Genomic DNA, 24,264 nt, shown 5'->3' on the forward strand with positions numbered 1-24,264 from the left:
ACCCTCTGGGTGAGTAGTGCGCTATACAAATTTTGGAACTTGAACTTGAACTTGGAGAATGCCTGCTGAGTTAGGAGTAGAAGGGAAATGGCGTCTGCAGTAAGCAAAGGAAAACCAAGGAACAGTACTAAGGAGTCACTGTGTGATGGAAGAAGCCTGTAGACAGTGATCCTCGATCAACCAAGGTCCGAAGTACGAATGAATCAGAATTTGGAAGATGTCTTAAGAATAGTAAAAACTAAGTTTAAGTCCCACTGCTGAATAACAAAAACCAGGGGTGGAAACATTTACAATGGAACTTTCAAGAACTGGTCCACTAGATGCACTCTTAATAAAGAAGGCTGATCAGGCAATTATAAGAATGCAGATAGGGCAGCCAAATACCCTTACATTGTAAATACGAGTAAGCCGAAGGAAAAGTACTATGTGCAGGACCTCAGAAAAGTGAACATCAAAGGGCTTTGGGCCTACAGACTTGTACCAAGAAACAAACCTAATCCAGCAGAACACATACACCTACTTGGTGGCTGAATTCCAGGCAGCTAAGACAACTTGCAATGCTTCTGGCGGCAAGTAGAAAGTCTCTAACTGACACCAATCAGTCTCCATTTATGTAGACCAAGTGTCTGACGATTGAGGTGAAGAGCCTGGCCATCCTGCTGTAAAAGCAGATCTTTTCTGCGTAAGAGTCGTAAAAGGGGACCGAAGGCGGAGTTCCAATAGATCAGCTTAGCAAATCCATCTTGTCTAATCCTCCGCGATAAGCTCAGTTGTATTCAGTCATTTGCACATCTGCAGTAAGTCAGATCAGTGTGTTTGTAGCTGTTTAGATCACGTGCTATGCAAATCACTCCGTGTGTTACATGTTGTTTAAGTAAATTACTACAAGAAAAAGATCAAAGCATCATTGCACGTAGCACATTAAAAAAGTTTTGGATAACCTGTTAAAAATAAGACAACATTAAAGAAAAAAAATAAACTTAACAAAAGGAAACAAAGTCGACAACAACAACAACAACAAAAAAACTCACCTTGATGGGACCGCTGTCCGAAGTCTCATTGAGCAGCACCACCATCACGGCCCGGACCACAGCAACCTGTGGCTGTGGGAGGCCGGCCGAGGGCTGCGCTGTGCAGTAACTGGTTCTTGTTCTGTGGTTGGCTTCTTGTCGGGAAGGCTGCGGGCTGGAGCATGCCCCTCGGGTGGCTGGCTAGAGCCGGTCCCGGTGGCCGGGATCCGACCCTCCTCGCCATCGCTGTCCTCCATGAAGCTCTCCAGCCTGGGGGAGATATGGCCTGCATTGGGAGCTGTTCGCGCCCGGGCTACTTGGGCGGCTGGCTCAGAGCCCGCTAGCCTGGGGAAGGACCTACCACGGCTCAAGTAGGGCTCCCGGCCCTGGGAGGAAGACTTGCTTTCGGAAAGACTCTGATGCTGGCTACTGGTCCGCTCAAAGAGCCGACGCGTCTCCGAGAACTTCCCGGCCAGCGCCGCCTTCTCCAGCTCGGGCTCCTCTGGGCCGGCAGGGGGCTCAGGGGTGGTGGACGACGGAGGGACCTCAGCCCGTCCTAACTTCGTCTCAGCACCCTCCGCCGGCAAAGAGCTCAGCGGCATGAAGAGGTTCTTGATCGCCATTTTGTTGAGTTTCTTCGAGGTGTTCTCATCAGTACTTGTTGCGCATGGGGGGCGCTACCGGTCCTGGAATCGGCGCACTTTTCCTACATTTACAAAAGTGACTTCTGAAGGACCTGTCGCAGGCTTTAGTTTTCAGCGAATCACAGACTATCAGTTTGTGTAGGTTTATTACAGCTCCGTGGCACAACACGGGCAATGGTAGTGACGGGAAAAATTACAACGTGGCTTTGTTGTTTTTTTGTGTAACTGATCAGTGAGGCTTCTTCTGCTGCAGCCTAGACCGTGGGACAGGTCAGAGTGCTGTATAACGTGAAGGCAATTCCTACCATAACAAAAACGGCCCATAGGGGCCCAAAACCGGCCCCCCACCCGTGCGGCGCACTGGGGGATTTCCCGGTACCTGCTACGGCCAGTCCAGCGCTGTACGTTATGTTAGTGCTTGTAACGGAGAACACCAGTCCCCCCTATTCTTGTGATGCGGGGCTCGGTCTGGAGTGCCTGGGCGCTGCCCACAATGCTCCTGTGATGTGTTGTTCTCATGGAGGGCTGGTGGTGGGAGTCAGTGACCCACAGTGCCCTTGTTGGCCTTTGTTTTCTTGGGAGCAGAGGTGGGTAACGTTCCATTCCGGAAGACCCCGAAGAATCAGCTTACATTACTCCTGGGGTTAGGGGGGGGAGGGCTGCCCCCCTGGATGGCAGGAGGTGGGTGACGTCACCCCAACTCTGCTCCTGAAGGTCAGCATATGGCTGGGTCCAAACTGGGGTGGCTTAGTGGGCAAAAGAACAATATATTTAACTCAGATCTTTTCACTGGAGGAGAATGTTTGCATGGTCAGTATTCCGTCCATCATTTGTTTAATGTAACACTTACAAAATAACAAAACATTTTTTTTAATTAATAGCTATCTTACAGATCATGTGCAATTCGAAGCAAAAATATCTTGCAAAATATACAGAAGGTTGTTCTTAAGTCAGTATTCGCAGAATGCTAACGTTAAAAGGTTAATCTAAGGACAAACTCACCTCGTCCAGCGTTTCTCCTCCGGGAGGAGTATACTTAGGGCACTGCTGTCCCGCAGCCTTTGCCCTCGTCTTTAGTTCACTTAGCGGTTTTCCTTCAGCAACTCCATACTTCTACATTACACAAAAAACAAAGATCGTATTAGGAACTATGCTAGATAGATATTGTGTATGTGTATCAGTAACTATGTGGCAACCTGCATTTGAAATTAACAGAACATAATTTCATTAAGAAATCAGCAAATAAAGAATGTTGTACCTTCTGTAAACAATTAAGGTGAGGCATTCCAATATTTTCTAAAAGATTTGTTTTTAAAACCACCATTCGGCAGCTTATTGTAATGATGTGGACTTTCCAATTGTCATGAAGAAAAACTTCTAATTTTATTAAAGAGGCAGAGGTGAGTATTTTATGCTTTATTTTTCGTTCCATTTAATTTAAAAGCAGCCAGGGCAGAGCATTGAAACTATAGCATACTGATAAAACAATAATAAAACACCCAGATAGCTTAGGTGCTGGACTACCAATGTTGCCCACATAGGGGAATCACTAATCCTCAGGGTATAGACCCACCGCAGTCCTGTACTTCCTCTTTCTTGATGCAGTAGAACAGTTTATTATTGTTGAAATGGTAGAACAATGAAATAACACAGGTGGACACTAGAAGGTAAAACACTATCCATTTACTCTTCTCTGAGAAGTCTTCACGGTAACTGAGGCACTGTTGATTGTAGATCAAACATCTGACAAACGAAAACATAGTTCATATGGGAGGGTTACACACTGGAAGTAACATCACTCAATTTTGGTATGGGATAATACTTGCCTCCATGTCTTTAATACAATTAAGACGTCCCTTCATCATAATTGTAAAATCGACATTTGATGACAAGATCAGCGGATCATATTATGCTATTTTAAATGAAAGGGATCATGGAAAAGGTTACATAAGCCACAGGTTTTTATTAACAAGCATTTGCAATGCAATGGTCTCGGCATCATTAAAGGTAGAGCTATTGGCATTGCTCATGACATTTTTTTTCTTTAAATCAAAAATAAATGGCATTGTCATTAACATTGCCAATACACAGCACTCTGCACTCAACAGCACACAATGCTCAACAGCACGCTCACTACTCTGCACGCTCACTACTCTGCACGCTCACTACTCTGCACGCTCACTACTCTGCACGCTCACTACTCTGCACGCTCACTACTCTGCACGCTCACTACTCTGCACGCTCACTACTCTGCACGCTCACTACTCTGCACGCTCACTACTCTGCACGCTCACTACTCTGCACGCTCACTACTCTGCGCTCACTACTCTGCGCTCACTACTCTGCGCTCACTACTCTGCGCTCACTACTCTGCGCTCACTACTCTGCGCTCACTACTCTGCACTCACTACTCTGCACTCACTACTCTGCACTCACTTTACAATGATTCTTTAGTATCGCGCCTTCCGCCATATTTTATGGTTATTACTAAGTATGATTCATGCTGCTATAAATTTGCAGACTTTTAACATATCAGCAGTGCCCTCTCTAAAGATGTGTAAAGCGTTAGGTGTGTGTAATACTTGTCATGCGGCTCTGGGCTGGCCCTTGTGTTCTGATGATTTTTCCCCATGTTTGAGCTGGCTGATGTTTCATCCTGTGCCTCTTCCTGAGTATGTTTCTCTTCCTTTCTCTAAGATTGAGGAAACACCTGTCGCTCTCCGTGAGTTCCATTGTATAACATTTTATGTAGCTCAGAACTGTGTCCAATCTAGCGGACTATAACCACCCTGAACATCGCAATTTAATTGTGCGGTTTATTTGAAGAGCATTAGTTTTAATAATGTTTGAAACCAATCTTCTAGCACCTGCTCTGAAATGGATCTTATATAATGACTTACAGGTGATGAAGTGTAGTTAGGTTCTGTCGCAGTCACTTCCACACTGCTGTACATGAGAAAGAATCAACTATCTGAGGGTGTTATGACCTTTGCCTTGTTGTTTTATTTTCCCAAATATTAAACTGCTCATTCACAAGTTGCAAATACCTTCCTGCAACTGATTAAACCTTACGAAACTTGTTTAAATAATTTCTAAGTCTTTGTTGAAAAATCGGTGCACTTGTGTGTGTGCGTGTGTGTGTGTATGTGTCAGGGGGGGTGTCTCTGTATGTATGTATGTGCGTGCGTGCATGGGCGCTTGTGTGTGTGTATGCGCATGCGTGTGTGGTGCATGCGCATGCGTGTGTGGTGCTTGAGCTTCCCAGGAGACAGCGCCTGGCCACAGCGCGCGTTCCCGTTTCAAATCGGCTCCAAGGATGCGCGCGGCCGGAACTGTCTCCTGGGAAGCACACTCGCTAACAATAGTTCTCGGCGAGATGAGCTTCCGCGCGTTTAGCCGAGACCTAAAAAACGTAGAAGGTAGAAAATGAAGATCAGCAGCCCTCTGAAGATATGTGTCTTGCCCCAAAAGGTTTTAGGGGCCAGGCCACCCCTGGAGGAATGGGCTACAAACATGGACACCGCTATACCAGCTTAGGCCAAGTTAGCAGAAGACACTGGAGAATGGGATTTAATAATGGAGATAAGAAGTTGACTGTGAGATGTTCTGAGGGTAGCAGCCTGCCTCGTATTCCTTTAACCATTGTATCAAAAGCTTGGGGATTTGGCTGGATGACAAACTTACTCTCAACACCCAGGCCAAAAAAACTGCAGGAACTTGCTTTGGCTTGCTCCGCTCTATCCGCAAAATTCTTCCACTCCTACCATTCCAGTCAAGAAAATTGGTCATCCAGGGCCTCATATTGTCCAGATTGGACTACGGCAATGCCTTATATCTTGGATCCCCAAAGAAAGTCATCTCTAAGCTTCAGGTGGTGCAAAATGCGGCCGCCAGAATTCTCACTGGTACCAAAAAACGCTGCTCTGCCAAACCTGCACTCAAAGAACTGCATTGGCTCCCGGTGGAACAAAGGGTGCATTTCAAGGCCATGTGCCTAACCCACAAAATCCTGTATGGAAAAGCCCCCCCGGTTCTGAAAAATCTCGTAACTCCCCACACGACAACCAGAACCCTACGCTCTACCAATGCCCACCTGACCAAAATATCCAAGATCAAAAAATCACGCTTTGGAGGTCGACAATTCTCATTTCAGGCATCCAAGATGTGGAATACTCTTCCACCGGACCTCCGGGCCCAACCTAATCTCCTAATATTCCGCAAATCCCTGAAGACATGGCTGTTCCCTTGATCCCTTGTTTTCCCTCCGGCCCCTCCCTTGGAGATCTTAGTGGATTCTGTCAGCGCTGGGACGCTCCCGGGCAGCCATGCGCTCTATAAATCTCCAAAATAAATAATAAAAATAAAATATTACACAAAGTTTTGGGTGATTCGGAAAGGCATGGTATTACTCCGCTGAAATGGGGGTCTTGGTTCTTTTTGAAATGGGAAAGAAAATCCCCTTTAGAGTAAACTGTCAAGCCAAAAGTTCCAAAGCTTTCACATCAGAAACTTTTTTTTTTTGGATTACCAATTTTATTGGCATTTTCAAAACAACAAAGTAAACACAACACCACTTTGACATATCCGGTATTTCAGTACTGTTACAAATGATCTCCCCTTTCTGTTTGTGTGAGGTGTAAGCCCAACCGTGCAGCGGATATTCATTCCAACAGTCCCTTCCATTTGCCCTATACACGTTCATGCCTAGCTTGGCACCCTCTTGCTTCTTAGACAGATTTTTCTTGAATGGTGCACCGATCTACATCTTTGCGCCATTTAGCTAAGGAGTTAGATGCAGAGTCTTTTAGGACGCTGCTATGTCTCCTTTGGCTATGAGAATGGCTGTTCCCAGGAATAATATTTCAGCCCGGAAGCCATCTAGCCCCTCCATCACCCACAGGAGAAGGGCACGGAGATTGAGGGGAACCTCCCACCCCAGTATGCCACATAACTCAGACACAATGGACGCCCAGTATTTAGAGAGGATGGCACAGGACCAAACCATTTGATAGAAGTTGACTGTTTCTGCTTTACAACGCGGACATTGAGGGGTTTGGAGGAAGCCTGCCTTGTGGAGCCGCACCGGGGTAAGATAAAGGCAGTGAAGGTAGATGATCTGAATGAGGCGGAGCTTGGCAGATATAGTGAATGTCCTACAGGCAATCAGGGCATCTCTCCAATCTTACTCTTCGAGAGACCCAAGCCAACGATCCCAGTGGGCTCGAAGACGTTCTATTGTCTATGAGGTATGATTAACCAGGGATCGGTAAATTCGGGATATTCCCACCTTTCCTAAGTTCCCCATAAGGAGTTTGGCCTCCAATGGGCAAAAATCAGGGATGGCTGTGTGGTCAAGGATTTGGAGGGCCAGGGTGTGTCGCAGTTGAAGATATCAAAAGAATTGGGGGGAGTGCAAGGAGTATGTCTGTTAGAGGTCCCGAAAGAAAGACAGGTGTTCTCCCTTCCATATGTCTCCCAGGCAAATTATGCCAATTAAATACCATTTCTGGTACCCTGGTAGTGTCTCGACCTCCCGCAACCAAGTGCCATGCCATATTGTTGTTTGCAGTGAAAGTTTAGTGTCTCAGTGGATGTGCAGAAAATCTTTTAAAGATAAAACATAGCATGTACAACTTTGCTGACAATGCTTTTAAAGTCAAAGAAGGGTTCTCACACCAAGAAATAAACATGCTTCATACTATATTCACATCCCACAATGAAGTATATTTAGGAATGGTAAGTATACTCATTCTTATTCCCCATATCAGTCTGCAAATCAGAGGGCGTTTCCCCACTGGTTTCCTTGCAATGTATTGATGGTGTAATAAGATTGCCAATCTGTGTGTTTCCTGTTTTGTAAAGTTTTCCAAATGATGCAAGGTGCACTATGAAATTGGTTGGCAATGGTAGTAACATCCGAAGAAACGGGATCTGTATTTGATTTCATACACCAACACAGTCATGAGGCTCAGGCTAATCTGTAGACTCTAGAAGGTCCATGCCTTGCTAGTGAACAAAATAATGTCTGACCAAAGTCCTGGGAGAGACCAGATACACCCGCTACTTTCCATATCATTAGCTGAAGGTGGCCTAAGATCACTATGTTGTGAAACAGACCATGAAGGCCCTAGAGGATTGGGGGAATCTAGAAATCATTATTGGAATCTGTATAGACATCTATAATAGATACAGAAACCGAATTTGGCACAGCCAAAAGGGAGTTATTGTGAACAAGGGGAATCAATTTCCACCTGCCACTAGCCAGCAAACAGGAGATTACTGAAAAGGTGAAAAGGCATATGGTACCCTCCTCCCATGGATGAAGGAAGGCATCAGTCGCTAGAGCATTATATCTTGCCTCCAACTGTAGAACTCAGGCATTTGGGTAGGTAGTCTGGATGTGAAAAGATCTTTGGAGATGGGACCTCGCGATCTTAAAGATAGTGAAACGCTGAAACATTTGTTCAGTCCCTGAAATCTCAGATGGTTAGACCACCAGTCTGCCTCCAAGTTCAACACCCCCATGTGATATTCAGCCAGTACTGATATCTGACGTTGTTGGCAAAATATTTACAAAATTTCTTTACTAAGTTTGCTAGTGTCTTTAACTGAGTGCCCCCCAAGTGAACTATATACCCTACTGCTGTGAAATTGCCCATCCTCAGCAGAACCGAGCATTGAGCGTGACTACTTGGGAAACACTTGAGTAAAGGAGCATACAAGAAGCTCAAAATAACCAACGTGCATTGAGGACTTTCTTTTTGACCTTGTGCCTTCAGTTTAGAATTGACCCCAACTTGCCCCCACCCGGATGAACTTATGTATATCTAGGTATTGAAAACCACTCTGCAGTTCAAGGCCTGAAGGTTTTCCAACCACCAAGTTGCCTCCTCCTTGATCACTTGATCCAAGCGAATGAGATCAGAGTGACTTAAAGCCTTTCTCAATTGTCTCATTTTCTATCACTGCCGGACTCCAAAAATTAAGAAGTCTTAGAAACACTGCCTGGTAATGAGGTGCCAGGAGCTCTACCACTCAGGCCAGACTACAAAAGGATATGAAAGAAAAGTCTAAGAGAAGAGACCATTTTTTTTGATAACCTTTAATTTTACCTTCAGAAGCTGGAAGATAGAGGATGTTGAATTTACTAGGAAGTCAAGAATTTCCATTCATTGAACACGTGAAAGTAAAAAGTTATCATAATTATTATGAATTATTCTTTATTTCGGTCAATTTTGGCCATAAAAGTGTAAAAACACAATATTTTTTTACATAACTATAAAAAAGCTATTAAGTGCAAATTTACAAATCACAAGTTGTCATTCAGGGGATAATTGACAAAAAGGAACAAGGCTAATTCCCATCTGGTAGTAGCAGAACAAAACAAAATAAATACCAGTCAACAAAAAACCTCAGAAACAGGCTCACTATACTCTTCATGGGCTATCACATTGATTTCAGTCAGTAATTAAATACCCTTTCAGGTGAGTGTAGTATTTCAGGATATATGTCTTTTTACATTTATGATCAATTTGTCATCAACATCAAGTTTGCATGTTAAAAAGAAAAAACATTCAGCGGTTCAGATTATGGATTGAGGAAATAATTAAATATTAAATTGACAGGACAGAAAAACAGTGCATTAGTTAAAACTAGAGGCATTATACAGCAGCAAAAGAGGAAAAGTTGACTGTTAAAAGAACAATAAAAAACAGAAAGGTTGAGAGTCTATTGTCAAGTCATTGGGCTACTCCTAAAAGCATCTGGGGTGGTGATGAAAGCCACGGGGAGACAAAGTACTTGTTCACAACAAACACATCTGGCCTACTAGTATCAGATATAATAACCCTGAGGGCAAATAGGGCATTTCTTATTCCAACACTGAAACATAGGGGGCGAATCAATTAGCGTCTTGGGTTAATATAACAAGGGCAAAAGAATAACAAGTGTTGAATGTTCTCAGTGATTATGGCACAACTTTTCCAAAAGGGAATACCTCCATTGGTGGTGCACAACTTAGAGTCAAAATGCCAAACTGAAATTTGATATAGAGGGTTTTTGCAGAGGGTGGGTGTTAGACCAGGCATACTTGGGGTGACCTTCCCCGGGTCTTTTTGCCTTTTGCCTCCATGTTTTGCGGTTCTTTTTGTTGGCCTTATGACTCTGAGCACTATACCATTACTGACCAGTGCTAAAGTAAATGCTCTTCTCCCCTAAACATGATGACATTGTTGTATCCCAGACTGACATATTGGTTGTATTGGTAAGCCCCTTGTAAAGTGGCGTACCATATATTAATTATAATTAATTAATTGCGGGTTTATATAGCGCTAGGATCGACTCCCGGAGGAGTATCTCCGCGCTTCGACCGCTGGGGAACCCATCCTGGCTCACCCTGAGAGATGGTCCCTAATGGGTATCTCTAAGGTGCGACCAGGCATCCCCGGCGGTCTGGGGGGCCGTTGTGAAGATGAGGCAAGCTAATGCCCAGAGTTGCCGAGTGTGGTCCTGACTGGAGTAGGCCCCGAGGCGAGAATTATCGAGCCCGCTGACCCTGGTCCACGACCCTGCCGCGTCGGGAATCGAACCCTGGTCCGGGGCCGTCCTCTGCTTACGGGTCTGCCGCCTCTAACCAGTGAGCCACACCACTCCACTATATACCCAGGGCCTGTCCTACAAATGATGCAAGTGTGCTGCACCACTGATTGTGTCACCTAAAGAAGTAGCCTTTCAAACCTATCTCAGGCCTGCCACTGCAGTGCCGGTGTGTGCAGTATACTGCCAATTCGACTTGGCATTTAAAACTACTTGCCAAGACTTAAACTTCCCTTATATTACAAATTAGTCACCCCTAAGGTAGGCCCTAAGTAACCCTAAGGGCAGTGTGCCATGTAAGTAAGACGTAGGACATATACTTGTTTGTTTTACATGTCCTGGTAGTGACAAACAGTCTGTTTTGTGGGGCCCATTTCTCTCCTAGGCCAGCAACGGGAATTCCTTATTAAATTTTTAAGCTGTAATTGCTGATCAGAGAGGAGTAGCTTTTACATGTTTCATATCTTTCGAATGGTAATAATAACTCATCTTTACTGCAGACGTTGGATTTTACGTTACTATTTTAGAAATGACACTTTTAGAAAGTGGATATTTCTGTGTTCCTAGTTCTTTTGTGCCTTACAACAAGTCTCCAATACACTTCTGGGTCGGGTGACACCTATACTTTGTACATTCTGTTTAGACAGCCACAAACACATGAAGGTGAGGCTCATCTGTATCCTGAGCACTCATCTGTATTCTGATGGGTCTTCTTGGGCAGGGTTGTAATGGGATGGGATGATCCTTACACTTCAATAGGCAGTGTCCCGACCACACACAAAGCACTGAATTACCACCCACTGATAGCATGGCAGATTGGGCTGGGTTGAAAGGGATCCTTGTGCACTTCAGTTAGCTGCTTTGAAGTCAACACCTACATCAAATTCACTTTTGGGTAAAGTACTGGGTCTCTGACCCCTTAAAATCAGACACTTCTAGATCTTGAACTGAACCTTTGTCCGAAGGACTGCTGTGCTGCTTGAAGAGGTCAACTGGACTGTTTTTGTGGAGGGACTGTTTTTCTGCTTGTTGCCCTGCTGTCTGCTGCTACCTGACTCTGCTGAAGGAAAGCTGCACTCTGCATTCCTTCCAAGTGATCTCCAAGGGTTTGCCTCCTGTTTTATGAAGTCTCAGGGATATAAAAGACTTCCTGCAATTCTGCTGGTGGTGCTGGACTCTGCCTTCAGTAAGTCCCACGCTTGCCAGAGGTGCCCTCTCTTAATTTCTGTGCCTCAGAAGTGGGTTCTGCAGCTGTTTTCTACAAAACTGATGCCTCATCCTTCGACGCCAACAAGGAGGCTGTTTGACATCCGCTATTCCACAGCCTGCACAGCCCAACAACAACACTCTGTCCGGCTCGACAACAATGCATTGCCTTTACTTTAGCAAAGCTCGATGATGAAACAGTGACCTGACTGCGTGGAAAAGATTGACGGATCGAGACCTCACCATATGCACACTGCTCCAACCAAGGTACTTGCATGCCCTATGTGGGGCCTGTAGCCGGCCAGCCCTCCATCACGGTCAGCCTGAACTTTGGATTTTCACCAGTGTGTGTGTTGCACAAATACTTTACAAATTTCCTCTTTAGATAAGCCTGACTGCTCTGTGCCAAGCTATCAGAGTGAGAGCACAGGTTATCATTTTAGAGTGTATCTAGTTTACCCTGCCAAGAGTGGTGGTTACTGCCTGGACTGGGTGCATACCTCAGCAAACCAGGAATCACAGATCTAACACTGGGAACATTTCATCTAAAGGCATCTTGAATTTGTGAATGGGCCTATAACTTAACACATCAGAGAAATTTCCAGTACTAGTTTAGCGGTGTCACTGATCCATAACACCCACAGTAGGTGTGGATTAAAGGGCTTTTCGTGACTTTCCTGATGGATGAAGGATCATTCCATATTGTTTGTAAAGCCAATTTGAGGAGTCTACCCTTCAAATGGGAGACTCACTTTATTTTTAGATTAGTATCGGATTTCAACACCTAAAATAATTCAGCTCTATAAGGGTCTAATTCTTGATGGGTCCAAAGTCTCACCCAATAAAGGAGAGGTCGCAGTGGCTAAGCGGGTAATGCTTATGAGACCAGTATCAAGAGTCAGAGGCAAGTTCCGGGAGATACAAAGGAGGTTGAGTAAAGATTTAAGAAAATTAGTCGCCTTTGTTGCCAGGGCATTCACACATTGGAAATACCCCAAAATTCTGCTCCATATAGGGCAGCAGACGGAGCCTTGGATGTGTATACTTGTAGAGCAGGGGAACCTGCTTTAGACTGGGTAGATCCACGTATTTTCAAGATAGCAGCAGCTCGGTGGTGAATTAAGAGACTGATTTTCAGTATTTGGGAGGACCAGGATAGAGAGTTGGACACCCTTAAGCCTAAGTAGTTGAATTTCTGTGCTAATTCTAGGAGGGAATAACCCAAGGAAAGTTTACTCTCTCTGTTTTCGTTTGGTCTTTAGACCATGTATGTGGTCTTTTGCATGTTAATTTCAATTCCAAACATCTGTCATTGCAAACGTCTTGGAACTTATTTAAAAGATTTTGAAGGCCAGAGGTCATCTTAGATAGTAACAAGGTGTCATCTGCAAATAGAAGTGCTGGGACATTTTTATCCCTCAATTTCGGCGAGTCCTTGGTGCAACAATTAAGATATTCAATAACATCATTAATATACAAAGAAAATAGGGTGGGAGACAAAACATACTCCCCTGTGAATCAGTACTGGGTCAGTGTGCTCCCCTGACCTACCCCATCTTACTTGAGCATAGTTGAGATAAAAAGATCGGGTCTAAGATGTGGAGAGGAATGCCCATTGATCTAAGGACTTCTCATAGTGTGGTTCTAGGGTCCAAATTCAAAGCTGCCCTTTGATCTGCAAATGCCATATAAAAATGTTCATTTGACAAAATAATATATTTCCAGGTAATGAGTGTGAATCTTGACCAATAGTGCTATCTTTTGGGGAATCCCGTTTGGAAGGAAGAAAGAATTTGGAGATCATCAATCCAATCCTGAAGCTTTTTCAATAGCTGCTTTCAGAAGATTTTTTGAAGATTATCAAAGAGACTTATTGGCCTATAGATCCTTGGGTCGCCCCCATCATCCTCTTTATAAATTGGTATATGTGCACTAGTCCACGAAGCGGGCAGATTCGCTCCATTTAGTATGTCATTAGATAAACAGTTAAAGTAGGGGCCCCAAATGTCAAGTCTCATTTTAAATAAATCCCCTGGAATTATGTTGGGCCCTGTGTTCTAACATTGGTGAACTCCAAGTGAAGGATAGCCTTCCTTGTGTCAAGCAAAGAGAAAATGATAAGATCAGCCTCATGGGTTTCTATTGCTAGAAGTCTTGGATTAGGAGCTATTGGATGAGGTACATCAAGATGATTATCACAGTATAGCTCGAATAAGTGCTCAGAACAAAGATTAGGTTGCACAAAATGATCAGTCGATGTACTGGCTCGCAGGCTACCATGGGTTATTATTTGCCAAAATGCAGTATTATTTCTACTTTGGGAAGCCTCTAAGAGATCCTGCCAACCAGCTTCACCACAGCTCCTTTTTTAGGACTCTAAATATCTTTGTAAGTAGACCTAGCTTCTCTAATCGAGGCTTGGTTGTGGGATTTAATAAACAAAATTAGTTTGTATTTAGCCCAGTGACACTCTTTGTAGAACCAAGGAGTGGGTTTGTAACTTTGATTGGGAGTTTGCATATTGATACTGAAAAAATATATATTTTAGGGAAGAAAACAATGTCATGCTTTACCATAGAGAGGGCACACAGGGCTTTGCTCAGCCCATTATCGCAAAAGGCTTGTACTTTAATGATAGAGACGTCATTCAGAGACAGGCCAGGCTGAGGAACTCTCTCACATTTGCCTCCCAATGAATATTGATATTCCCCGACTATACTAAGTTAGTCCAGCAGCGCAGACAATCCTTTATGTAGGCTAAAGCTCGTCTACGTACTCTTAAGATACTGTATGCCTGGTTGTTCCCGGCCCGACTGAAGGTGCAATACCAATCACGCTTGCTTTTCTTCGACATTCTAGAAGAAGTTTTCACATGGACAGACGAGGTGGTCAAGGTGAAACCACATACCCCGCCACAAATGGACTAAGATTCCTCGTCCAGCGATATGGTCAGCAAATAGCCCAAATAGAAAGGAAAACGAAGCCACAGGTAAAGCTCATCGCAACAGTCACGAGCCCGCAGCAAAACCCACTCAGAAGTCTCCGAGAACCGCAGAGTTAAGGCAATTTCATGGTCATATGGGCAACTGCCTGGAAATGGACATAATGCTGAACACAACAGCAAAATAATAGGGCTAAACTCCATGAGATACGATCTTCAAACTCTAGGGGAAACCGCATTTTCATGGGTAGTTTTTAATGGGGATCCATTTGAGGGGTCCACTACCTGGCTCCCTTCGGGATTGCACCCCATCCGCGACAGATGCTTCCACGGTTTTGAGGTATTGGAGAGGGGGTGGGGGAAGGGTGGATAAAAAGTCATGAGTATTTGTTGTGTGATGTGCCTCTTAGATACACTCATTGGGCTCGAGAGTGGAGGGCTCCATGCGCCCAGTCCTACATACACAAAAAAAACGCCCACATGACAGAAAAGATTTGAGACACCCCACGGGGTAGACTCCAGATAGTTAGTTTGGATGTACGAGGCATCTCAGATAAGATTAAGAGAGATGCAGTGCTTCGACAAGCAAAACACTACAATGCAGATTTCCTATTGCTACAAGAAACTCACTTATTAGGCTCTAAGACGCCATGTCTGTCCCGCTTTGGATACATCTAGGTGTTTCACTCTGGGTTCACTAGAAGTTCCCGGAGGGGGGGATTTTGATCCACTGTAGAATCCATTTAGAGCATTCCAAAACATTGATCTATACCCAGGGCAGATATGTTATTGTTACAGGTAAACTACACATCGAATCAATAATCGTAGGCAGCAAATACGCCCACCAGTACCTTGCTCAAACTCTGGTGGAGCATATACTTAACATGTGTGTGGAGCTCCCCGAGGGATTGTTTATTTATTTAAGAAGTTTTCTATAGCGCTGGCCAGACCCAGGGGTATCGGAGAGCTTTACTCGGGAACATAACAGATATAAGATAGAAGAGTGACATATCAACATAAGCACGCAAAAATAAAGAGCCACATATTGTAGTGCAGGACAGTTTTTCTTCAGCGTCCGTTGGAGTCATTGTGCTGGAGCCGAGTTTGAAGTCGGCTAGTTGTCCCGAGCTATCCAATCCCTAGGGCGCGGTTGAGGAACAGGGTTTTGAGTTGGCTTTTGAATTCAACAAAGAAGGGAATGGTTCTGATGTGAGGGGGAATGGAGTTCTACATTTTGGGAGCGCTTCCAGTAAAAGATCGGTCCGTAGTTTTTTTTTGTTTGTTTTTGGTGGGATGAGTAGGAGGGAGTTAGAACTTCTCAGGTTCCGGGTCTGGCCGGCTTTTATGAGTTTTTTCACCAAGTACTCAGGTTTGCTGGTGTGAGGGGCTTTGTGGGTGAGGCAGGCTGTTCTGAAGCTAATCCAACTGGGAGCCACTTAAGTTTCTTGAGTGCAGGGGAGATGTGATCGAATTTCTTGATATCCGAGATCATTCTGGCGGCCGCATGCAGTGTTGTTTTAATGGGAGCCAGGTGTGATTTTGGAATTCCTGAGAGGACTGCGTTCCCGTAGTCCAGTCTTGACAGTACCAGAGCTTGGGTGGCCTGTTTGAGGTCATTGGACGCAATGTAGGGTTTTATTTTGTTCAGTAGTCTGAGGTTAAGGAAAGCACTTTTGGCCGAGTTCTTAATGTGTCTTGTCATGTTCAGTTTTGAGTCTAGAGTGATGCCTAGAGATTTGACAGAATCTGCTAGAGTGAGATTCCCATTGAGAGCATTGATGGCCTTTAACTATTCGGCAATTTGGGGGTTATCTTCCTTATTCGAGATGAGAAAAGTTTCCGTCTTATCAGGATTTAGTTTCAGGTGGTTGCTTGTCAACCAGTGCTGGACATCTTTCAGTACATCATTAAGTCTTTGTAGGTCTTTGAGAGAGGTAGTTTCCAGATCGATCTGAGTATCATCAGCGTGGAGATGGAAGCGGATGTTGGCTTTTCTGAGAAGTTTGGAGAGTGGTTCCATGTAGATGTTAAAGAGTTGTGGTGATAGTAAAGAGTCCTGAGGGACTCCTTTGTTGACTTGTTGGAGGTCGGAAGTGAAGTTTTTTACTTTTATTTTTTGTGCGCGATTGTGTAGAAAGGAGGAGAACCATTTGAGGACTATCTCGCCAAGACCAGCTCTTTCTTGGAGAGCCCTTATGAGGAGTTTGTGATCTACAGTATCAAATGCTGCCGAGAGGTCAAGGAGAATGAGTAGGCAGCATTGGTTAGAGTCTAGTGATCCATGGATATCATCGATGATGGTCAGAATCGCGGTTTCTGTGATACAGCCTTTTCTGAAACCAGACTGGTGGGGTCCAGGAGGTTGATGTTGTCCAGGTGCTGGATTAGTTGATGTAGTATGCATCTTTCTAAAGTTTTTGAAAGAAGGGGGAGGTTTGATACAGGTCTAAAGTTGTTCAAATTTGTCACGTCTAGGCCGTGTTTTTTCAACAGGGGGTCACTTGACGCATTTTAAGGCAGTCTGGGACCACTCCGTTTTTCAAGGAACTGTTTATGATTGAGCTCCAAAGCGGGGTTAAGGCGTGCTTCAGGTCTTAGAGGTCCATTACCGCCATGCACGTTTTTTGGTTATGTTCAACATAGGAATTTTCTTTTTAGGCTGACAGCCATGCCTTTTTTCTATTTGTAGAATAATCCCCTGATGAAGGGCTGACGTGAGAGCCCAAAATGCATTGGGACTTATAAAACCTGTTGGTATATGCATTTGATGTTTCAAGCAACTGATCATATGTTTAAAACTGATACAACCATGAAACTACTGGATTGAGAACACATGGAACCTATCATCGATGTATAATCGTGATTAAATACAATCTAGTGAACAAGACTTTTTCAGTCTTTCTTTCTGTGCTTGGAGGAGTCTTCCCCAGTGACGGGGCAGCTTTGTATTAGACTGTGTTTAGAATTACGCTGTATGGACTAGACAGTGATACCTCTTGGAACACACTACAGACCATAACCGTGAATACTATTGTTTAATCGGGCAGTGCTAGCCCCTACTACCTTCTTTGATATGAAATAGAATCATGTGGTGGTCTGACCAGTCGACGGGGAATACGTGATTGATAGTGATGGTGTTTCATAGAGCGATGATGGTATCCAAAGTGGCTCCTTTATAGTGCGTCTCCTCTGTGCAGCACTGGATTAGATTGTTATCTCCGAGGAGATTGGATAGCGATTGGATTATCGGGTTGTTGGTCTCGTTCCATCATAGGTTCAGGTCGCCTAGAATTAGATTGTTGGCATGACCGGGTGCACCGTGAGCTATCATGTCAGATAACTGTTCTCCGAAAGTGGCAGATTTGCCTGGAGGATGATAGAGGAGGTGACAAAGTACAGATCCATTATCTTTGGTCTTGATGTTGGTTAAGAGACATTCAAATGTGTTGTAGTCGAATGAATTTATTTCCTTGATGACCATGTTGTATTTATGTATGATAGCTACCCCTCGCTGGCCTTTTCTGTCGTTATTTAGGAGGGTGAAACCTGGGGGTACAAGCATGTCTAAGCATGGTGGGGATAACTCACTGAGCCAGGTCTCAGTGAGGAACGCAATGTCAATGTCATGCGAGAGGATGGCCTCTGCTAGTTCAGTTGCATGCAGAGAGGCCGATCTGCAATTGATGAGCAGGCAGTTGGTGAAAGACTCTTTGTTGCTGGCGGTTTTTTCTTTGGGCGCTCTGGGTAGGCTGGTAAGGACGGGCGGTCACGCGGGGTTTGAGCAGGGAGTGTCTTTCCGGAGACCTGTGATCACTTGGATTTTGGGATTGGGGGCATTAAAGAGGGGTGTGTCGTAGGAGTCGGCTAGAACGGATGCTTCATTGTCTGATATGGCTGCCTCTGTTCTAGTGGGTCTTGAGATCAAGGGTTTTGTATCAGTATTGGAGCGACTCTGAGCCCTAGTGGGAAGGGCTGCGATTCCTGAGGCTTTTGGTGGCCAGGGTTCCGTGACCAGTCTTGGGGGTCTCTGAGGTTGAGTTTCGTGGGTTTCTGAGGGCCAGGAGGTGCTTTTGTATCTGTTGGTGTTGGCAGTGGGGGGAACCCAGAGCGGGGAATGGTGAGGTCTGCGTGCTATATCTAGATTGGAGAGATTTCGGTCAGGCCCCGGGAGATCGAGTCTTTCTGATTTTCTAGTGACGTGAGTCGCAGCGCCACTGAGTCGTGGGAGGGGTTGGTGGCATCTTGGGAGGGCTCACCTTGTGTGGTGTCGTTGGATTGATGGAGTGTTGTCTCTTACTGATTATGTAGGATAGGTTGCCCTCTTTTGAGATCCTGGGAGGGGGGTGGGTTGGGTCGCAAACAGAATTAGAGTTTCTAGGATCTGTGCGGGAGCTAGTGAAGGTAGGGGTTCACTGTCTGCGGGACTTGTTCATGAGATAGCTGTGCCTGGGTGCCAATAGGAGAATGCGGTTGTGTTTTCCTTAGGGAGCTGTGGCACATGCTTGGTAAGGGCAATGTGTTGTGTGGTGACTCGGGAGGGGACGACGCTCGGGGCGTGTGGTGGTGAGGATTTTGTTTCATGGGATGCGAGACTCATGACTGGTAGCCCTCGTGAATAACATGGGGTGGGTAGATACTTGGAGGAGACTTTACCCGACTGAACAGGGATTCAGATACTAATCAAGTTTCCACTACACATCTTCTCATCTAGACTACATATTTGTGCCCTCTGGCTACCTTCAAAGGGTCTTGGCAGCAGACATACTCCCTCGAGGCCTGTCAGATCACTCTCTGGTGATGCCTGAGCTCTGAGTGGGCCCTGATTGCGCCCTTCGTTGGCGTCTCTGCCCGGAACCTAAACAACCAACAATGTAGGGCGCATATATACGGAGCAGTGACCGAATACTTGACTCATAATACAGGGACTGTGACATCAGCTTATACACTGTGGGAGGCCATGAAGCCTACCCTGCGGGGTGTGGATATCTCCCTTCGTGCAGCAAAACGAACCAAAGACATGAGAAATTGACACAAATTGAAGCCCAACTTGTTGACTTGGAGCTGCGGGAAAAGACAAAAAAAAAGTCATGCCATCAGCTACTTCCTACACAACAGCGAACTGCTGGTGGAGGCCAGGTTAGCGTGGCGGTCTTCTCGTAATAGGATCTGTCAATGGGGTGATAAATCCAGCATACTACTACATCGCCTGTATCAACGTGCATTATACCAGATACATATCCCACATATCCGTGACCATAAGGACAAGGTCCTTACTGACCAGTCAAAATTTGCAACCCGCTTTGCCGAATACTACAAAGAATTGCATAACCCCTTAAGACCCTGTCAGAAGTGTTAATTCAGCACTTCTTAGACAATCTACCCCCAAAAGTTCTACCTGAGCGACCAAAGCACTCTTGGATGAACCTCTTACAATAGTCTTTGAGCATCGCTCTGAGGGACCTACACAAGGGCAAGGCTCCGGGTCCCAATGGCTTCCCCTGTGAGTTTTTTTAAGATATACTAGTCACAGCTGGGTGCCCATTATCTTGAGGTTGTTCATGCTGCACTGGACTCGGAAAGGCTTTCTTTCCCCACACTGAAGATACGCAGAAGTGGTGGTCTTCCCCAAGCCTGGCCGACCCCCCGAATGTCTTTCTTCCTACCGCCCAATTTCTTTATTAAATATCGTAGCTAAACTACTCACTAAAGCCCTTGCCAACCGCCATATGCCACATAACAAACCTAAATCACCCGGACCAAGCCTGCTTCATGCCTGGATGCTGCAAACATCATAATTTCTACAGCACCCACAATGCCATTGAAGCTATAGATCGCCTGCAAGGCCCCGCCGCATTATTGGTGGCAGAGGTAGACAAAGTGTTCAATTCAGTTAGTTGGATCTACCTCTTTGTGCTACGGCGACAATTAAATCTGGGCCCAAGAGTCCTATCATACATACAACTCTTATAGCAGTGGCGGGCTCGGTTTTTCCCAGATTTCCTATTCGGTGAGGCACCAGACAGGGATGCCACCTGTCCCCATGCCTCTTTGCTTTAGCTATGAAACCATTAGCGGCAGGGGTTAGGATTGATGCAATGGTTCAGGGGTTTGAATGGTCATGGGAATTTTCGTACCGCACAGCGCTATACGCTGACAATGTCTTATTCTTTCTCACAGACCCCAATAAGACAGGCCCTAGGCTACTTCTTCTTATGCAAATATTTAGGGAGACGTACAGTTTATATATATGAATGCTAGCAAATCGACCCTGTGGACACTGCGAGGAGCAAAAGCTCTGGGAGTGTGGTCTAAGGACCTGACGGTATCCGCAGATGGCCTAAAATACCTTGGGGTAAACTTGACGGCCTCTCAGTCCACATGGTGGGAATTAAATCTGGGCCCCCCTGTCAATACAGGTAAGGGAGGAAGTGAGGTCCTGGTTGTGGCTGCCTCTGTCTCTATTCGGAAGATCTGCCATCTTTAATAAGGTACCAATCCCTCGTCTACTCTACCTGCTTCAGAACCATCCATACCCAATAACCCCCACATGGTCTCTGCCTATAAACACCATTCTAAGCCAATATTTATGGAGTGGTGGCTCTCTTCGTGTGGCTTTAAAAAGATGCTTTCAATACACATAGTTTGAGGGAATAGCAACTGCTAGCATATAATCATATCACGCTGAGTCCCATTTGTTAGTGCTGAATGAGTGGTGGTATGGAGACAGATGGGACCCAGCATATGCAGCAGAACGATGGGTGATACAACGCTTCACTCCTACCTACATACAGGATCACCTTTACAGAATCTACTGCTGCGGGTGGTGTTCAGGATCTGGAGATAGTCTTTGCGTCGAATGGGATGGCGGGGCTGTCTAGCAGGCGATATCTCCCTGTGGCACAATGAATGATTGCTGCGTTGGCCGGATATAGGAGAGGAGATGATATACTTATATCCATGCTGGGAGTGGTTATGCATGGCCAGACCCTTAAATATTTCAGGAGCTTCAGAAAGAATTTGATACACCACATACTCAATTCTACAAGTACCTCCAATTCTGACACGCCCTTTCTCCATACATTGCAGACCTATAGTCTCTACTGGAATTAGATCCCATAGAGGCTAAAGCCTTCATGGAGGACCTGGGACATCATAAAATCACCAAGATATACCAGACACTTATCACTAACAGCTCCACCACACTGGACACCACCAGAGCGGCCTGGCCACAAGACCTGGGTCTGTTGGAGGAGTATGATTGGGTTGAGGCTCTTGAATCCCCACGTTGTGTAGCCATTGATTTGTGACTGAGCCTTATCCAGATCAAATACCTCCATAGAGTATATTACACCAGGCACATGCTTTGCAGGGCGGGTCTAATAGCTTACCCTACGTGCTTAAGATGTGGCAATAGTGACAGCACCTTCATATATACAGTTTGGCGCTGTGCTACACTCCCTTGATTCTGGAGGGGGGTCATAGCCTGTCTTTTAGGGGTACTGGGATGGGATCTTCCGATGTCACTGAGATTGACCCTATTACACATCACAGCTGAGAGTGAAAGAAATAGATATACGCATCACCTGCTTTTCTTGGGCCTTGCACTGGCAAAGCAAGACATTGCCTCCTCTTTTGAGGGTTAGGAAGAAAGGGGTAGACTTTTGCAAGGTGTTAGAAATGGAGGTCTCTAGTTGGCAGAGGTAGGTACCTTTGTCCAAATAGGGACCCTTGCTTATAGTGAGGGTAAGGGTATACACACTTTAGATAACCCTTGCTCACCTCCTGGGTAGCTTGCCACGAGCAGACAGACTTATCCCAAAGGCAATGTGCAAAGTATTTGTACTTAAAACACACAGTAATACAGCGAGAACACCACAAATGAACACACCAGTTTAGAAAAATAAAGTATATTTATCTAAACTCAACAAGAGCGAAACAAAAATCGCAAATACATGCAATAAGAATATGACTTTTCAAAGGTTTCAAACAACCGTGTCCATAGAAAACTATGGATGTGTGAATTCTTACTAAGTAGCTGGAGATGCTTCAGAAGTCACAAGACCAAACAGCCGCAGAGATGGGAAGCGTTGAGAAACAAAGAGATATGTCAGTTCCTGAGACCATGGGGAGCCGATGCGACAGTTCTGCGGCACGCAGGAGAATTGATGCGTTGAATCCTGTCTGTAGGGGGAAGTGATAAGTCGATTCTGACACAGTTCTGGTCTGCGGGTGATACGTCAGGAAAACTTGCTGCACAGGTACGATGCGTGGAAATCTGGGATTCGTCAGCGATCGATGCAGCGGCGAGCGGCACTGTGTCGGTGTCTTTCGCCGTGATCCCTCTTGAGTCAGTCTTGCAGCGGCGAGAGGTACTGCATCGGTTTCGGCAGCGGCGCAGCAGTGCATGGAGATTCTTCTCGCACTGCGGTGCTGCATCTGGAAAACATGTGTTACAGCAAACAAATGATGGATGGAACGCTGACAATGCAAACATTCTCCCCCAGTCAAAAGATCAGGGTTGAATCCATAGTTCTTTTGCCCATTACGCCACCGCAGTTTAGACCCAGCCACATGCAAATCAGTCTTGACCCTGTGCCCCATGGGAACAGTCCAGACAGAACTGCCAGGCCAGGTCCTCCCTGGACTGGAAACAAGAACCCTGGGACCGGTTTCACTGTATGTCACCCTTCATCAGCCAGGCTAGCTTGAAACCAGTGGCACAGTAAGCAAGGGACCCATGTCTGGGCATACCCATCCAACGTAGGGCGAAAAGTGTTGCAGCAAACAAATGATGGACGGAATGCTGATAATGCAACCATTCTGCCCCAGTCAAAAGATCTGGGTTAAATCCATTGTTCTTTTGTCCACTACAACACCCCAGTTTGGACCCAGCCATATGCAAATCAGTCTTGACCCTGTGCCCCACGGGAACAGTCCAGACCAAACTGCCAGGCCAGGTCCTCCCTGGACCGGAAACAAGCATCCTGGGACGGGTTTCAGGGTATGTCACCCTTCATCAGCCAGGCTAGCTTGAATCTAGTGGCACAGTAGCAAGAGATCCACGTCCTTCATTTGTTTGCGTAGCACTTTTCACTTTAAGTGCAATGGGTATGCCCAGACGTGGGTCCCTTGCTCACTGTGCCACTGAATTCAAGCTAGCCTGGCAGATGAAGGATAATACCCAGAAACCGGTCTCAGGATGCTTGTGTCCTGTAAAGGAGGACCTGGCTTGGCAGTTCGGTCATGACTGTTTCCATGAGGCACAGGGTCAAGACTAATTTGCATATGGCTAGTCTAAACTGGGGTGTCATGGTGAGTAAAAGAACAATGGATTTAACCCAGATCTCTTGACTGGGGGTGAATGTAAGATTTATTCAGCATTCCGTCCATCATTTGTTTGCATAGCACGCATCTGGAAAACGGTCGCAAGAAGAGCGATGCATCTATTTTGTTAGTTGTTCAGGTTTCTTCCAGCTCCCAACAGCAGGAACAACCTCCCGAGGCTCAGAACTGGAACAGACACCTTCTGGCAGGTCAGAACTCACAGCAATCGAGCTCAGGGGAGCTGGTGGTGAAGTTTTTGTGTTCCTGAGACTTCAGAACAGCAGACCAGCACACACAGGTCCTTGGAGACCTTCTTCAAGCAGGTGCAAAGCAAAGGTCCAGTTTTTATCCTTTCCTTGGCAGAAACAGCAACTGTAAGCCAACCTCACACAGCAAAAGGGCAGCTCTTCACAGCTCTCTCTCCCAGCCCTTCAGTTCTTCTCCATGGCAAAGGTTCCTATTGAGTCCAGAAGTGATCTACATTTCTGGGGTCTTAGGTCTAATACTTATACCCCAAAATGTCTTTGTTCTCTTTGTGCAAGGG

The 24,264-nt window shown here is 45.5% G+C and overlaps 1 protein-coding gene across 1 annotated transcript in view; it reads right to left on the bottom strand.

Annotated features, from left to right (window-relative positions):
* The window catches only part of TIGAR (TP53 induced glycolysis regulatory phosphatase), a 329,118-nt gene that overhangs the window by 87,487 nt on the left and 217,367 nt on the right, over positions 1-24,264 (bottom strand). Inside the window, exon 5 of the mRNA XM_086921416.1 lies at positions 2,657-2,767. Within this exon, the coding sequence (XP_086777542.1) occupies positions 2,657-2,767 (111 nt within the window). The remainder of the gene's footprint in view (positions 1-2,656; positions 2,768-24,264) is intronic.

This window comes from Lissotriton vulgaris, chromosome 1_1 (genome assembly GCF_964263255.1).
Source record: "Lissotriton vulgaris chromosome 1_1, aLisVul1.2, whole genome shotgun sequence".
Taxonomy (NCBI): Eukaryota; Metazoa; Chordata; class Amphibia; order Caudata; family Salamandridae; genus Lissotriton; species Lissotriton vulgaris.